Source organism: Anopheles arabiensis, chromosome 2 (genome assembly GCF_016920715.1).
Source record: "Anopheles arabiensis isolate DONGOLA chromosome 2, AaraD3, whole genome shotgun sequence".
Classification (NCBI taxonomy): Eukaryota; Metazoa; Arthropoda; class Insecta; order Diptera; family Culicidae; genus Anopheles; species Anopheles arabiensis.
The window spans coordinates 5795599-5812325 of NC_053517.1; the positions used below are offsets into that span (position 1 = coordinate 5795599).

General features: G+C 46.9%; 1 protein-coding gene across 1 annotated transcript; it reads left to right on the forward strand.

Moving 5' to 3' along the window:
• Positions 1-7537: 7537 nt before the first annotated feature.
• On the forward strand, positions 7538-13322 carry LOC120894886 (rab3 GTPase-activating protein regulatory subunit). The gene is made up of 5 exons (XM_040297742.1): positions 7538-7908; positions 8000-8783; positions 8856-11886; positions 12249-12446; positions 12698-13322. Exons 1-5 carry the CDS (start codon positions 7833-7835, stop codon positions 12926-12928), a joined length of 4320 nt encoding a protein of 1439 aa, XP_040153676.1. The 5' UTR covers positions 7538-7832; the 3' UTR covers positions 12929-13322.
• Positions 13323-16727: the final 3405 nt, after the last annotated feature.

The window sequence follows — 16727 nt, forward strand, 5'->3', positions numbered from 1 at the left end:
GTGACTGAGCTGGCCATTGAAAGGTGTCGCAAGGATGAGCACCGACTGCGGGCTGGATGCTGGATTGGCTCCAGCCTCGGAAAGCCTTACCCGGCTGGGGAAATGGTACTCACAGGCAGCCACCGTTGGCGGTACATCCTGCGGCAGTGATTCCCCTGTTTTGCTGGCGCATGCGAAGTAACCATTTTAGCCCGAACAAGGAGGCAGCGAGGGGAGGGAATGGCACGAGTTGCCCACGAGGGGAAGGCTAGATTTATGTTCTAGCGTTACAGAAAATATGGGCCGCTTTATACTTTCCGGTCGGCCGTTTCCATTGCTGGCACAGACAGGCAACTGTTGCTCCGTTTTACAGCTTACTTCCCCTGGCCATCCTTCCCACTCCACCAGCCATTCAGCTTCATTATTGGCCTATTGTGTAGGGTGAACGATTGTAGGCGAACGGTCCTCAAGTTTGATCGAAAACATCGTTTAAGCCTCGTTCACACACAGACACACACACTCACATACACCCTGTGGCACAGATTGATTGATGTTGACAGTGGAGTATAATCTCCGCTTCCGGGTGTATTTAGCCGCATCACAGCAGCAAGCAAAAGAAGGTTTGCTCCTCGGCACACTCGGAACGGGCAACAATAAGCCGGCTGTCGCTGTATTTCCTTTCCAGGAAACGCAAACGCTACACCCAGTCCATGGTACGCAGTTTTCTAGTCTGATTTTTCCTTACTGCCCCGAAGGAAATAAAACCCTCTCGCCTCCCCCCCTGGGAAGCATGGACAATGCTTGCTGCGAAGTACCACCGGCAAGCGGCTTGTGCGTTTCCTTCCGTTGCTTTCAAACTCACTTGACAATGGTTGGCAGCTTTTATTGTTTGCCATTTGAAACGAGCAGTTTGCAGCGGTTTGTTCCAATTGATTCACCCATTCGGCCGTTGCTACTGCGAAGGATTTACCGCTTATCGATACCGAGCACCATACACGCACGGTCGAGTCAGTCGGCATCGAATGACCTAATAAAGTGTGTCTGTGTAAAATCTCGATCTGGATAGCGGGAAAAATCAAAACCGGGACCATAGTGGACCATCAGCCATTGGGCAGGGTCGTCGGTCGCCCGTCGAGTCGAGTCGAGTATCGGAATTCGAGATGCGGTTGCCGTAAGGTAGTTAGCTTTTACGTGATTGCCTCGTTACGTTCCGATTTGTTGGTGCAGGATCTTGGGAGGAAGCCGTCGCAAGCTAATCGAATGATATTCGTACGATGTGGTGTGTGTGTTTCTGTGTGCGTATGATTCGAATCCGAAGAGCTATAGCGGTTGGTATAACGTTTGATGGCGCCAAAATTTATGCAATGTCATTCGCGTGGCATTACAGCACCAAGCTTAACGGAAGCCTATCAATCTTTATTAGCGAAAACGGTTATAGTACTGATTTGTGACTGTGTGTGTCTATGCTGAGGATGAGTGGAATACAAGGAAAGGTAATATAGATGCTGAGCGGTGTTAAAACGTACTTCATCTTATAGCAAAATAGAGCAAAACGCTATCAAAAAAGAGAAGTTTTTACGAAGGCAAAGCTGTGACCACATAACGATTGAATTTCAATCGAAATGGATGCAGTCACGAAGCATATATAAACAAATCGGAGAGTAAAAAAATAGCATTACCACAAACACGTGTGAATACTGTCAATGAACCCAATTACCATCGTACGCCGTACGCGGAAGCCACAGCGCGATGAATGCAATTCGAATGGTACGTTTTAAATCTACTATAGATTGCGTATTTCAATTGGATTCTTTTTTATCGTCTCTAATGTTGTTTAGCGCTTTTCACACCGTACAAAGCATGGTCTAGCATGTTTCACTCGGGTATAGCGTTTTGTGTCAGCGTTGAAAAACAAAATTAATTCAACACCATCAACATCACGCAGCTTGCGGTTGGTACCGTTTTTGCTTTTGGATTCTGTTCGTTTTTGACGTCATTTCGTCATGACGTCATTGCCCAATCACCTTCGACTAGGGGGTTTTTAGGCTGGGAAAATTGCAAAATTGTTCGATTTTCAATAATCACTTTACAATTCCATCAGCGTAAAAAATCGTTTGAAACATGTACTAATTGCATACCTCTAGGCGTTTTGTAGTGTGGATTGCCTACATGCTTGACAGTTCAGGTCAGTACAGGAAAGCAAATACCAACCACTCTTATCGTTTGCTTACAGACAAGCAATGCAAAATCTACCTAGATTATTGTTGTTAAATCTCGCAACAACTTCCATTCCTTGAAAGGGATTTAACAAAATTCCCGAAACAAATGCTCGGAACCAAATACCACTGGCACAAATATGGTGGTAGCATCTTGGAATGAATTACTTCAGAATCCTCATTTGAAGTTGTTAGCAATAGCGAACAATTGTCTCTTAGTAGCCACCATACCCGGTGCAATGATATTATTTCAATGATAACAAGCTGGCGCATAAATTGGTGCATATGGATAATTATTGTACGAGCTTCGCAATATTGATATGACCATCGATGCCTCAGTTCTCGCAAATGGTTGCACCGATAGCAGCAAATTCAATAAGTTGCTGATGTAGACATTAGCAGCTAGTCAACACACCAACTGGACACTAATTAATGAAAACTAATGATGTACCGCTGACACATCCGCTGAACACTCTGACACTCTAGTCTACTGTTACTGCCCAAAACTATTCGACGAACAGCAGAGTTTCGTTCGTAATTGATTGTTCATCCAAATTGAAAGTCTGAATCCTATAAAACGCTTAAAATGTCGTAAGCTTAAACACAAATACTCATACTAACACAGCTAGATTCGTCTTCGTTACGGAGTGGGTGTGGAACAATGGACGGCTAAGTTCACTGTACCTGCCATCTGTCCATCTTGCTGCCGAGATTGTTTCACCCATTTGCATGCGAAAACCTTGCTAACTTGTTGCTATGCTGTCTTCGGCAACCGGGGGTTTGCTTTTGAACTCTTCGTTTTTTGTCGATGCGCAGTGATCTGAAAACGTCTACATCTGATGTGTTTGAGGCAAGCTCTATGGCGAAAGTTCAATCATCAATAACATTGCCATGCGCCGAGGCGTAAGGATGTAAAGGGTACATATGAAAAGGTCAACATTAAGGCACTAGTCAATGCAAAGTAACACGAACAGCAAACACAATGGTAACATTAAGGGGTAGTGTTTAAAATGCCGCTATATATTGTTCTCACGACAAACGATTGCATACTTTCAGGCTCTTTTTTTGATTAAAAACGCCTCAACGCATGCAATCTTCGGTTTTTGTTGAGTTATTTCCTTTATTGTAGGTACGACAGTATTTAGTTTAAAGCATTACAGTGGACGTTTCATCGTTTGAATTGCATCACATTCAATTGAGCGCACTATAGAGCGACGGCTCGAGTTCAATCCAAAACATCTTCCCACGATACTGTAACTCATAATTTCACGCTAATGATGAATTTCCAACAAAAGTCATCGTTGCTTTCATTGAACACCTCCACATTCCATTTGGCGTTGCGACTAATGCTGCAACAAAGCAAGGTTCTGCCGAACACAACCCATTCAAGCATAGAACGTTGTTGGCAACGTGCTGGCGTTCGATTGTTACGAAGTGCTTCAAAGCTGCCCGCTTCGCAGGAAATGAAAGAGTAATGAACTATGCGGGGGGGTTCTTTAAAAAACAAATTGTTCAAGCCTGTGCAATAACAGGTTTAAAAGAAGGTAAAGGTGAGTTACAATTCCAAACATTCGCCGAACTGTTACCGCACGTTTGTATGTAATGTGAATAGCCGAAAATGTGAAGGAAAGTTTAACAATACAAACAATTCCTGGAATACGTTTTCCAATACGTATGTATGCTAAACATTTCATAATCATTGATAACCTTACCCAATTGTGCATGCTGTGTTGGTTGCATTCCAATGCGCTTCGATGAAACACGGAGCAGCCATCTGGTACAAGACAAAAGTTATGAAATTTGATGGAAAATTCCTCCCGCTCAGCATGTTGCGTGAACGAAAAGAACGAAACTGATCACCGAAATTCCTGTATCGAGTAAGGATGCATATGGACCCTTTGTAAGCTTATAACTCCGCCTCAAAGTCTGCAATCGTTACAACAAAACGCTCGCGAATAGGACCAGTTTGCAACAATGCTTATAAAACTGAGAAAATCGTTGCTATTCTTGCAAACTTTAAAATTGTCCAACTTTAAAAGGACCATTTCCTAGAGCTTGTTTAATAATGGGAACGTATAAAGTAAGTTTGTCAAAATTTAAGGCTTACCCGAACAGAACTGTACCTTGAAAGAGAAGCACAATTTTTTGAAGCAAAATCCTTAATTCTTCTAGTTCCCACATTCTAGCTTTTAACCAGCTGACTATCTATTCAATACAGTACAAACGACAGTGGCCATTCAGATTGTGTTAGTTCCCAGTACTCTAGCACCAACACGAAGGTGGGAGGGGAGAGATTGCCATTGATTGCCGGCACAGCACAGGCAGTTCCAGAAACTCACGCTTCAACATGTTGCATTACTCACTATTTCGACAGGGAAATTGAAGAGGCGTATCCGATTGGAACAATAACTCCCAGCATGATCACACTATGCGTCGGAGGTGTTTGGTACAATGGTTTATAATTTCGTGCAGAGCATATTTCATTAACAAAGACATTGTGACCACGTTTCCCCCACAAACTGCAGACTATTTTCCAGGTAGTGATATGCATCCAATAGATTGAGTTAAACGAAGCTGCACAAATCGCTACACAAAGCTTCATGTGATGTTGTGTACGTTGCCCGGGAAGGATGAATAGGATATGCACCAACAAACCGCAGCGCATAAATGCTTCAATTTGATGTGTACATTGTTGCACACTGCCGCACACAGTGGCTAGAGATATTTACTTAATTTCTCAAATTAAATTAACTAGCTTTCGGCTATGTTTAAATCAATAGGCCAGTCGATACGAGTTATGGGGATTGGTTTTCAGCACAACATTCTAGCACGTTTCAGGAGCACCCATTCAAAATTGGTATTTTTTTCCGGAAATCAAGCGTGAACGGACGCTAACAAATCGCTCGTAGGAGAGTTGGCCTTATCGGCAGTGATCACTGTATCGTAGGTCAACCGTACCATGGACGGTGTTGTAGCGTAGGAAGTAGCGATATTCCCGAGTCCGGCCGGATATTGTGTAGCTTTATTCAGTCAGTCTATCTGTTGCGACCCACATCAAATTAGCCTATGCTTGTTCCATTTCCTTCTTGAATGTGCCCTAGAGCTGGATGGGTGGCGCCTTAACATTCGATGGACAGTGGACTTCATTCGTATATTTTGTATATATTTTTATCCAGAAGAGCAGAAATCGTTCAAGTTCAAGAGCATAACGGTGCAGCGCTTCGTGTTTTGGAATGACTTCGTCAAGGGTCCTCCAACGGCTGTTTGTTCCGGAAAAGCACCGACCAGTTTTTCATCGTAACATGGCTACGCATTCCATCTACTAAACACCTACGCTAAATCAGGACCGTCAGGACCGGCAGTTGGATTGCGCGAGCTCACAGTGAAATTTAATTTACATAGTTTAGCAACAATCTATTCCGCCAATTGGCTTCACTTGTTGAGATGAGTGTTAAAGAGAGAGAACTCGCATTTACTTTAAACGATTGACGGTTTTAGTAGAAAGATGCATGGAAAGAACGGCTTCTCAAACACATTTGTATCATTAAAAGTTTTGGTTTCGGGTTACACAGAGTAAAAGAACAAATTTAGGACGCATAATAAACGCATAGAATTGACTTGTGTTGCTGGGAACGTGTAAAAATAGACCTTCTTTCGAAGAGTCCGGATGTTAGTATTTTCCTAGAATGGCGCAGTAGAAACCATATAGTTGTTTTTCATAACGTAGTGACATTTTTTTCTATTATTAAAATCAATTTACTTGTGCGAAATTCTCGGAAAAACATTTCCTCTCTTAGAAGAGCACAAAAAATTGTTAAAAGCTGGATTCGATTCGAGAATGTTTTCCTTCAACACTTGTCACTATTTGAATGCGATTTTTGTAACCATCGAAATAAGTACATTCAATCTAGAGCAGTAGATATCAAAGTCACTTTTATTCATGGATTTCAATGCTATTCATTTAGCACCAGGCGTCTCCATTAAACTGAAAGCGCGCTTCATTCACAATTGAGCTATAAAGATTGTGCTATTTAGAAATGTTTCACTCAAATTCTTGGTCTTTGTTTATTGGTAGTAAAATTGTAACATAATCAAATATTGTAGATGCAAAAAAGCCTTTTACATACATGAACATCTTATTCGACAAACACAGCTATAAAAAGCAACAACATACTTCCGTTACAAGCCAGGCCCGCAAAAAACATCGAAAGGTTAAGCAAAGTAAAGGGCATTTGCAAATAAACCGATCATGGTTTGCATATATATACTGACACGCACATATTATACGCACAGCCTGGCACGTGTTTATTGGTTCATCGTCTGGATGTAATTTTAGCATTCCGAAAAGAAACTGGCAAATAACAAGTTTGCGTGTTGTGTTCTTCACATCCATTACAAGTCAAAATACCGTCTACCACGATACAAATATAGCGCATGGTAAACAGCCACAAAGAACTGTTCAAATAAATAAAAAAAAATTGATCAATTAGAATAGGCTTCGATGAAATAATACATATACGTAGATTTTGATGTTATTTGATTGAATTGAATAAAAGACAGGGTTTCACTGAAAAAGGATACATTTAAACAAATAGGCTGCACACACTCGTGTCGATTTTCCACTAACTCATTCGTATCATAGTTCACGGAAAGCTAACACGTTGTTAAATTATGTCTTCTTTGCCACTGCCCACGTCTTTCATCGAGATGAAGTGCATCCATTGTATATATTCCTCGAACTTTGTTCACCAGTCATGTATTGTTCAGTTCTTTGTTATTTTGATTTTCTTGTAATTTTGTGCAAATATGCGAAGCTCAATATTTCAAATGAATTGTGCTCTTTTAACGGGAGTACCGATGATAGGAATTGTGTGGTGTGATGCTATCGGGCAGCTAGTAATAACTGTTGCTGGGCATACATTTCGCAATACTTTGGCCGATTTCTGAAATGGTTGAAATTACTGAATCATATCGATATTTTTATGGTAGGACCGGGACCAGGATAATTCATTTTAGGGTTATTCCAGCTTGTTTCCTTCAGACTTTTCTGATTTGTTCAACTGTCTTTTGTGAAAAACCTGTACACACATTTTCAGTTGCACATTCAAGCCGATACGAGCTAGATACACCTTGCTTGAATTGTCGCATTTCGTTTTACAAATTGCACAATTGAAAAAATATAATCTTTATTGCGCTGCACGTGTTATTTATGTTCTAATTTGAACTAACCACGTGGCGGTTTTCAAATCCCGTAGGAGCGCGATTTGAAATCAATGGCTGCTGTCAAAGCAAAGTACCCGTGGCCGCTCCCACTGTGACATTGCTGTCAACAAAGCGAACTGTCAACACAACGAAACTGTTTGCGTAAATAAATTAGCTGTGCGATAAAGAATTTGCCCAAAAACATTGCATTTTGGAGCTGGAGACAGCTGTATTGCCTCATAGAAAGCTTCTAGAAAAGTGTACATATTTGCTAATTAACGAAGCACAACTCCTACTGTGCGCTTTGTAATTGGACTGACGGTGAAAGTGATTCGTCACGCTGCAGCTTTTGTCTACGATAGAATGATTGTTGTGAATAGTGTTTCCAAAAGCCAATGAAAGCGGGATCTAGCGCAGATCCAACGATCCTCCAACATGTCTTGCGAAGTAAAGGTTCTCGCCAGCATTGATAACCTGGACGAGGTGCAGGAACAGTTCGGTTTGAGCTCAGGTAAGCTGAGGCAGCGCAACAGCAACAGCAACAACAATTACAAAAATCGACATGTTTTGATGTTTCTTCCATAAATGAAAACTCTTCACAGAAGAAAACTGGCTGAATGCGATTTCCTACTCCCTGTCGCCTGCCGGAGACATTCTCGCCCTTGGGCACGGATCGATACTGGTGGTGCTAGCTTCCCGCTGGGATCGGCAACGGCAGCTCAATGTGTACAAGACGGCCTGGCGAGGGGCGATCGATAGTCCCAGTTGCATCATCACCAGCGTGCTCTGCACGCCCATCGTCGGCCAGGGCCAGAGCTCGCAAACCATGGTCGACTTCAGTTACATCATGGTCGGACTCGACGATGGGCAGGTGCTGTTTTATGGCGAAAACGGTACGCTCATCCATTCGCAAACCTTCCACCAAGAGCCGGTGCAAGCGATCAAGGCGCAGAGCGGCAAACATATCAACGAGGAGCTGTACGTCCAGCATCCGTCCTGCACTGTGATCTTGCAGGGGGCGCAGGTATTTCCGCTGCTTCGCAGCCTGCGCCAGCAGATCAATCGGTACGGCATCGGCAGCCCGAAGGTGAACGAAGCGCAGGAAACGATCGCTTGCCGCAAGTGGAGCTACGAGAAGGGCATGACGATCGTGGATGCCGTGGTCGTGGGGCCGCAGAAGAGCTGCACCTACGATCATCTGCTGACGGCCAGCCTGGAGGGAGGTTTTTTCGCCAAATATCGCCATGCGGCACCGCAGAACTCGCTCATCATTGCCGCGGGCAGCAAGCCTTACGTTGGGTTCCATTACGCCAAGGAAGGGTTCACGCAGCCTGTGCTGGCGGATGTGGCCCGTGCGGTGGCTAGCAAAATCAAATCTGCCTTGCCGTAAGTATTTTAAGCCTGTTCAGCACACCCGCAAGCACAACTGATTGTCATCCTCTCTTTTCCCGTATCTAGTTCCTGGTTGGGTGGTGGTGCTTCCGCCCAACAACAAACTGCCGCCGAACCACAGCTGCCCCCGTCGGAACCGTTGATTTGCCGGTTCGGATTGTGTGATTTGCAGCGGAACGCATTTGCCGTGTGGCTTGCACCGAACTACCAGCTGGCTGCCGTGGCGGACAATCTCGGGCGCGTGATCCTTGTCGACTGCCAGCGCGGCATTGCTTTGCGCATTTGGAAGGGCTACCGTGATGCGCAGTGTGGGTTCGTCGAGGTAGCGGAAAAGCTGCCGAAAGAATCGTCTTCGGCCGCCCCCGGTCGCAAGATGGACCGCCGGAAGGCACTGTTTCTCGTGATTTACGCACCCCGCCGATCGGTGCTCGAGATATGGTCGCTGCGTGCCGGTGGCCCCAAGGTGGCCGCCTTCAGTGCGGCCAAGAACGGGCAGCTCATCTACAACACCCACAGCCAGATGGGAGTGACCAGTGGGGCAAGCAAGGTGAAGTACACTGGGCACGGGTGTACGTTTTTCGATCCGTCCGACAGCAGCCTGAAGGAGATCGTGATACCGTTCCACTGTGCGCTGAGTGATTCCAAGTCGAAGCTGGCCAAAGATTTGCATTTGCTGAAGCGACTGAAGGTGTGCCTGAAGTCGGGCGACGGCAGCGAGTCGGAAGAGCTGGAGGAAATGACCGACATGTGTCGATGCTTCGAGACGGACGAGGTGCGGCAGCAGTGCGTGGAAATGTTGGCCAAACAGCGCAAGATTCGCCCGAAGCTGTTTGCAGCGGTGGTGGACATTTTTGCTGAGATTGCGGTCGAGGAATCGATCGTGAACAGTACCCTTGGCGTTTCGGAAGCTTCCGCAGGCGGTGACGATGATCAGCACGGTGATGAGGAACATCAGGATACGCGGTCCATCTGTTTGCCGGCGGGCAAAAGTCCGCTACAAGTGATGTGTGAAAATTATCAACGACTAGTCTTGTTTTATCTGCATCTGCACGGTGATAGGCCATCGATCGAGGATGGTAAAGCGGTCCAGCAGAGAAGTCAGGAAAAGTCGCTCGATGGCAATGATACCGAAGAACCCCACCCCGAATTGGTTGATCAGAAAGCTGACGCACAAAGCACCATCAATTTGCAACTATCCGATCAGGAGCTAACGGTGATCGAGCAGCTGATCGAGCTGATTCGGCTGAACGAAAGCGAAGGATCGCAGGCGGGGCAGAACGCCACCGTGGCAGGCAGTGCAGCATCGAAAGGCGTCAAGTTCGACGAGAGTGTCAGTTCGGGTGGGCGTAATTCCAGCTTCATGGAGTACCTATCATCGTTCAACGTAACAAACGAGGATCTTATACTGCTGCGGGATGAGAGTTCTCATGCAACGCTTGGCAAGATTATTTTCGACAAGCTGTATCGGACAGATTCGAGCCGGCTAGCTGGATTCGTGGAGGCGTCCGAAGCATGCGGTCTGATGCCCGAAGACTTGCTGCGAACGTTTCTCGCCTACTGGCTGCGCTTGCCGTTCAACTACAGCGACATGTCCACGCTGATCGAGGATTTAAACCGGTTCAATGCCGTGCTGCACCAGATATGCTTGGTGGCGCGTGATCGGATCTATTTCGAGAACAACGCCATTTGTCTGTGGTGGCAGTCGGTGCGTGAATATCTGCTGGAGTCGCCGTGCGCGTTGCGCGGTTTGCTAGCCGCGCTGATGTGCCGCAACGAGGCGCTGCGCCACGAAAGCCGCCGACGTAGCGATGAGGAGGAGCTTACAGCGACGGAACAGTTCGAGCAGGTCTCGCAGGAAGCGTGCCAGTGGATGCTGCTGATCTACAAGCTAGAGGACGTGGCTATCCTGGGGAAGATTCTGGGCGAAAGTGTGCGCTGCCGCAATCCGGGCTGGCCGACGCTGAAGTACCAGAAACCGGTAGTGAGCCTGAAAGAGATTCTCACCGGCGGCAAGGGCATAGTGTCGGAGCTGGTTGCGAAATGGATCGCGTCGACGGGAATCGATCCGCCGATGCTGGTGATCGAGGTGCCACCGGAAGCGACGGAGCTCGATATCAAGGCGGAGGAGTCTTCGCCCGGCAAGGGCACCGATCCGGAGAAGAGCAGCCGGCGGGAACGGAACCGGCGATTGGCGATGTTGAAGGCGAACCTGCTGCTCACGTCCGAGTACGGTCCGTCGAAGGACGGCGGCGGGGAGCAGGAAGAGCTCGATCCGGTGCTGTACAATCTGAACATTCTTCGGCTACATTTCCCGTTCAGTCTCGATTCCGGGCAGCTGCTGGCTCAGCTCGCCTGGGAGTACATCGGGGCGTGGAGCAGAAACATGGCGAACGTGGCCTGCCTGCAGGCCGGACTCGCCTCACTGAAAGCCATCCCGCGGCTGCAGTACTCCATCAAGCACGGTCTGTGCTGCATGATCTGGAATGCGCATTTGAAAATCCCGCTCGAGGCGACGAAGAAGCTGGTGAACAAGGTCGGCCGGCTGCCGAAGGAGAAGCTCTGCCTGCAGGACATCGGCATCAGTGATGCGCTGGTGCCGCAGTTTCTGGAGTGCTGTTTGGAGTTTTTCGACCAGTTTGGCGGCAGCCTCGATCACGACAAGCTGGAGCTACGCTTCGAGGACCTGCTGCAGGACGGGCCGGTACCGCTGACGACGCTCGCCACCCAGCAGTCGTCGGCCAATATGGCTTTGCTGCGGCTGCACCAGGAGCTGACGACCGTGCTGCTCATACTGACCTCGTTCAGCGTGCGCTATGCGAACAAACCGATCCAGCAGCTGTTTGACGGGATGTCGAATCAGGCGTTCTTTTCCGAAATCAATCGACAGCAGAACGCGACCAATGCGCTGCCGAAGGCGGACCAGCTGTTGCGGAAAACGCGGCTCGAGTTTCTGTGCCGCACGGTGACCGCCACGATGGAGCTTATCCACGAGGACATGGAGACGGTGTACTACGCGGACCATAACGGGTGGATGGACACGATCGAGCGGCTGGCCGGTGCCTGGGAGCTGGAGTTTGGCGACATTCGGAAGCATCAGGTAAGCGTGCAGGGGGGTTTACCATTAATTAAATCTGTTACTGCATTGAACATAATTAAACTGGTGGGTGGATAAATTCAATGCAAAAAGTCGAACCAATGTTCTGGGAACCATGCTTTGTTCTTTTGAAAAGTGATTCGTAAAATAATGCCAATTTGTTTTTCATGGCTTTTCAAGCGCTTGATTCAGATTATGCGATATTAATTACATGGTCTCCCTCAAATGAAATTAAATATCTTTGCCCACTATTATGTGTGCCTGTGGGTGCAAACCCGTAATGATAATTCCCCCCTTGAAATGAATGCAAATTCAAACGGGTTGAAACGGGTCGTACCTCATTAACGCTGCACAATGTGTTTCAGATAATTGAGCTGTACGCGTACGGCTGGGACACATATGCGCACGAGCTGCTGGAGAACGTCATTCCGGACCAAACCTTCTCGAACCTGCTGCTAACGATAGCGGGCCGCCGACTGGCATTGTACACCAAAGCGAACCCGACGGCCTGGGGCCAGATTGCTGCCGTCGGCCCCCTGCTCACCGACTATCTCGATACGCTTGTAAGTGTTGGTCAGGTTTACTATCTGAATCGGTGACGTGGAAGTTGCCCAGCAGGAGATGCTCTTCCTGCTTTTCTGTTGACTGATATATACTACTACTACTACTATTCGAACTTATCTCTCCTTCTCTTGCACAAAATTCCCCCCGCCATCTCCCGTTTCCCATCACATCACACTCGTGTTTCCTTCGGTCGGCGGGCGGGCGGTCATACCATTTTCTCTTGTGCACCCCACTCTTCCTCCCCATACAGGTAAGCAATAGCAATTACGGACCACCGCTGCGTTCCGTCGAGACGGACGAGACCGTGCTGGCGACGGCAGCCGGCAGTGATTTGTTCATCGAAAAGATAACGAAACTAACGGAGAAAGCGTTCAACTGTCTCTCGGCGCTGGCAGTCAACGCGAAGGGCACGGCCAAGGAGCTCCGCATCGCCGGGCTCATCTTTGACGCTTGCGCCACAATCAAAGATCATCGACATTAGCCAGCAGCAGCAAAAGTGAAAAAGTGTATGTGAGGGAGAGAGAGGAAGGGAGGGAGCGACAGAATGATAACCCGCGCGCCAAGCCACGTGATATTGATGTTCGCTGCTGTTTCTCCGCAGATTTCTGTCCGACTCTAAGTGTAAATAATTTTAACCAATTTACTAAGAACACAAAACCGTACAGGCACCGCGAATATGGTGCGAGGATGGTGCGAACGCGCTCGCGGGCGTTCTGTTTGGTACCGTCTGGGTTTTGCGCCGCCGTTAGGAACGATTCCGGTAATCCTTTTTTTATCCAACCTCTCCTCCATCCCAACTTGTTGCATAAGATAAATAATGTCTCGAAAATGTTAATAAAAAGCCTTGTTGACTTGAACAGAACGTGCCTTCCTAATGGACGAGTTTTCCAACATTGATTCTATCCGAAGCTGACGGTTCCGGTCTGGCAGCAGTTTCCTTTCTATTTGCCTACCCACGGCTTCCCAGACATTCAAGGCGAGAATGTATCCAGTTGCGATTAGTATCGTGATAAAGCCTCAGAAGAGGAAAGAAAAAAAAGCTTGATTAAACTAAATACTTACCTCGATCTCGGTTTGTATCTTGGCCATTGGGGCGGCCATCGGAAAAAAACGCTTCAAGCAGACTTCGCGGCAAACCCTCGGGAGCTGTGGCGCTGTGTGTTTCCAGGTTATTATTTTCTGTGCTGCAACCCGCTGATTCAATTATGTGGTAGCAAATATTTGCATTTTCCTTTCGTGCCAGACGACTGTGCCGCCGTCCCGGGGTCGACACTACGACACGGCATGGCATACTAAGTTGGTGGCAAACTAAAATGCCGGTTTGATGGCCATGGCAAGTGTTGACCAGCGAGCGTTTCAAAGGGAAAATAGCAAAACTCTGTCGTCGTGCAGCACACAATGTTGTCCAGAGGCTGGTGAAGAGTGAAGAGTTACAAACATACGTTGGAAAACAGTAATTAATTAACAATTCCGTCATCAGAGGTGGTTTGGTGTGTGTGTGCGGTAGATCGTTTGACGGAAATAGGAGCAAAGGGTTATCTGTTAAGATGCGTCGCTTAAAACGGAAGCTGGAAATAGCAGCCACTTTGAAGCATTTCCAATATGCTTCTCAGGGTTATTTATTAATTTCTATTTTCCAATTATTTATTTTTAGTTATTTTCGAAAGCTCACCCAACGTCTGCCATTTGCTAACCGGAAAAAGGAACGTCACAAGGGGTAAATGAACACGTTATGCTTGATGATTGCAACAAATAGCTTTCTAAATCGAAGCATTTTTGGTGATAAATCTCATCGCATTCGCAAATTCGATTATAACATGTAAATCAAGCCCGAAGTGTGCTAGGTGAGAGCAGAAGTAATCAAAAGCTTTCAACTCGAAACACCACCACCCATCGGACATTAGCGATTCGATTGGCATGGCGGAACGATTTGCCTGGTAAATTCAGTGAAGCCAAGGCTACGGGCAATATTTGGCAGTTAAGCAGTTAAGAAGGATCGAGGATAAGGGGGTAACAAACCGTGACCGTGCGATGGCGTGATTCCAGCGGCCTTTACCTCTTTTCTGCAGAAGAAATTACGCATTAAGGGCATTCAATAGTGCCTTTTCTCATTAATCAAATGAAATGCTATCCCATCCTTAGCGAGAGTGGAGTGCAAGGGTGTTTGCCCACGCGGGCTTTTCCCCCATCGGTGGCATTCACTGTCCGATACGTTCATCTGTCCGGAGATTGCCCAGCGAAAAGAGACACTAAAAATACTTACCACTCCTCCCGCACGAAGACTCGCAGTAGCCGATGGTTTCCATCCAACGCACGTCCATCTTCACGCACTCCGTTTCAGTAATAGTTGCCCTAGTTCGCGGTAGGTGGCGCTACTAAAAATAACTACTAACCGTCCGTTCTCGGAAGGGCACTAAAAAGCAAACATCAATAGGCTAACCGTCAATGACGTTTTAGATGTTTAGATGTGTGTGTATTTCTTGCTTAGTGATGCAGTACATTAATCAAATAAAAGCGATTAGTATCACTCTTTCGCACGAACGAGCTTCAAACCGTGGGCAGGACGAGCACACAATCACACCAACGTTTCATTACCCTCGGGAGGGGGCAGGCAAACGGTTAGGGTGTTTTTCTCGTGAAACTTTCCGACGACAACCCAGCGGGAGAAAAGTGAAAGATGTTAATTTCCGCATCGGTACCCCCCCTTTTCCCACAAGACAAAAATGCCTCCGGTTGAAAAATTAACAAGTATAAAGAAAGTTTTAAAATTTCTTCTGACCACGTCCGCGCGCACCCACTTGCGCGTCACGCAGTGTGTTGCGCCGGCGTTCGCCGCTCTTCGCATTATGCGCTCTGATGAAGCAACAAATTGGACGTTTTGGCGGCTGCTGGTGCTGCTGGTGCTTCCTGTCGCTGTCGCTTTTTTAGGCAGAGCAGGGCAGTGGGCAAAGGGAAATGTTTGCCGAAGCCAACAGCTCTCTTAAATCAACAACGCGCTGGTTCGATATAGATGTTACTGGCGCTGGTGGTCCGCCTTCTCCTCCAACTATTATCGGCTGCTCGTGCCTCATCCTCATGGAAAATACATTAGCCACCACCGTTAATGAACGTCACTCACGCAATGAATCAACGCGCGCGAGAGGAAGAATTCGTCGTTCAACGTCCTCCCCTCGCATTATTCGCTTACCTGTTGTGTATGCTGGGGTGGTCCTGGCTGGGGTGGTCCTGGCTGGGGCTCCTTTGCGGTGTAATGGGTTGAACTGTTGCACTAATTAAGCGTTAAATCGAACCCCCCTTGCGAGCGAACGTCACCATGGGAGGTAGTTGGTTGTGTGCAATCAACACCGCAAACGGCACCGAAATCGAACCACAGCAATCATGAGCCATCACGTTGGCAAGGGCGGTGGGTAGACGCAACCGCAATCGGTAAAAGGATGTGGTACGCATCAGTAAGCAGCAACGCGCTTGATTCAGTGGAGTCCTTTTATCTTTAACGGGGAGAAAGAGAGAGAGAGAAAGAGAGAGAGAGAGAGAGAGAGAGAGAGAGAGAGAGAGAGAGAGTTGTTACTGATTGCAGGTAAGGCAACAAGTAGTAAACTGACCAGAAACGTTTGTTTCAAGAGAAAGCCTACTTAGTCATCTTTAATTGAAGCGTTCTGTCAGCGCCTAAATGTAGATAAAGTTTTCAACTCGTCACTGCAGGAGAGTATCTTTTTTGTCCCATTGCCAGTGTTTTAGTGCATTTAGTGTGAAGTATGATGGAGACAAAACGCACTTAATTGCACAATTATTCACACATTGTTATTCATGAACACACACACACACACACACACACACACACACACACACACACACACACACACACACACACACACACACACACACACTTTTCGCAGACAAAAAACTTTAAATGCACCAACTGCCAAGCATGCAAAAAATAGAAAATTGTATTAAAAAAAACCATCAAATTGCGAACGAAAGCAATGAGAAGCAAATCTATAACGGTGTTTTCATTGCCAGCTTTTGAGGGGTCACGTCTCGTTTCGGATGGGAGATGGGTCGCACCGCGCTCCATATTTTATGGTCACGGGGTTTTGAGTCCTTCATCCGTAACAACTTCCGCAACATTGCCTTGAATAAAAGCATACAGGGAAAGAGAAGCATGCTGGGAACGACGGAGTGCAAGCAAGAAGAAAGAGAAAAAAACGGTGACACGTGGACCACCTACATGTGTGAGGATGAAAATAAGCTGAATTATGAATTATGGAATATGAATAACG

What these genes read in the sequence shown, in the direction of transcription:
- LOC120894886 (XM_040297742.1), top strand. Translation starts at nt 7,833, where the DNA reads ATGTCTTGCGAAGTAAAGGTTCTCGCCAGCATTGATAACCTGGACGAG. An exon ending in AAAATCAAATCTGCCTTGCC is followed by an intron (nt 8,784 to 8,855) that starts GTAAGTATTTTA and finishes TCCCGTATCTAG; the next exon opens with TTCCTGGTTGGGTGGTGGTG. An exon ending in GCGACATTCGGAAGCATCAG is followed by an intron (nt 11,887 to 12,248) that starts GTAAGCGTGCAG and finishes AATGTGTTTCAG; the next exon opens with ATAATTGAGCTGTACGCGTA.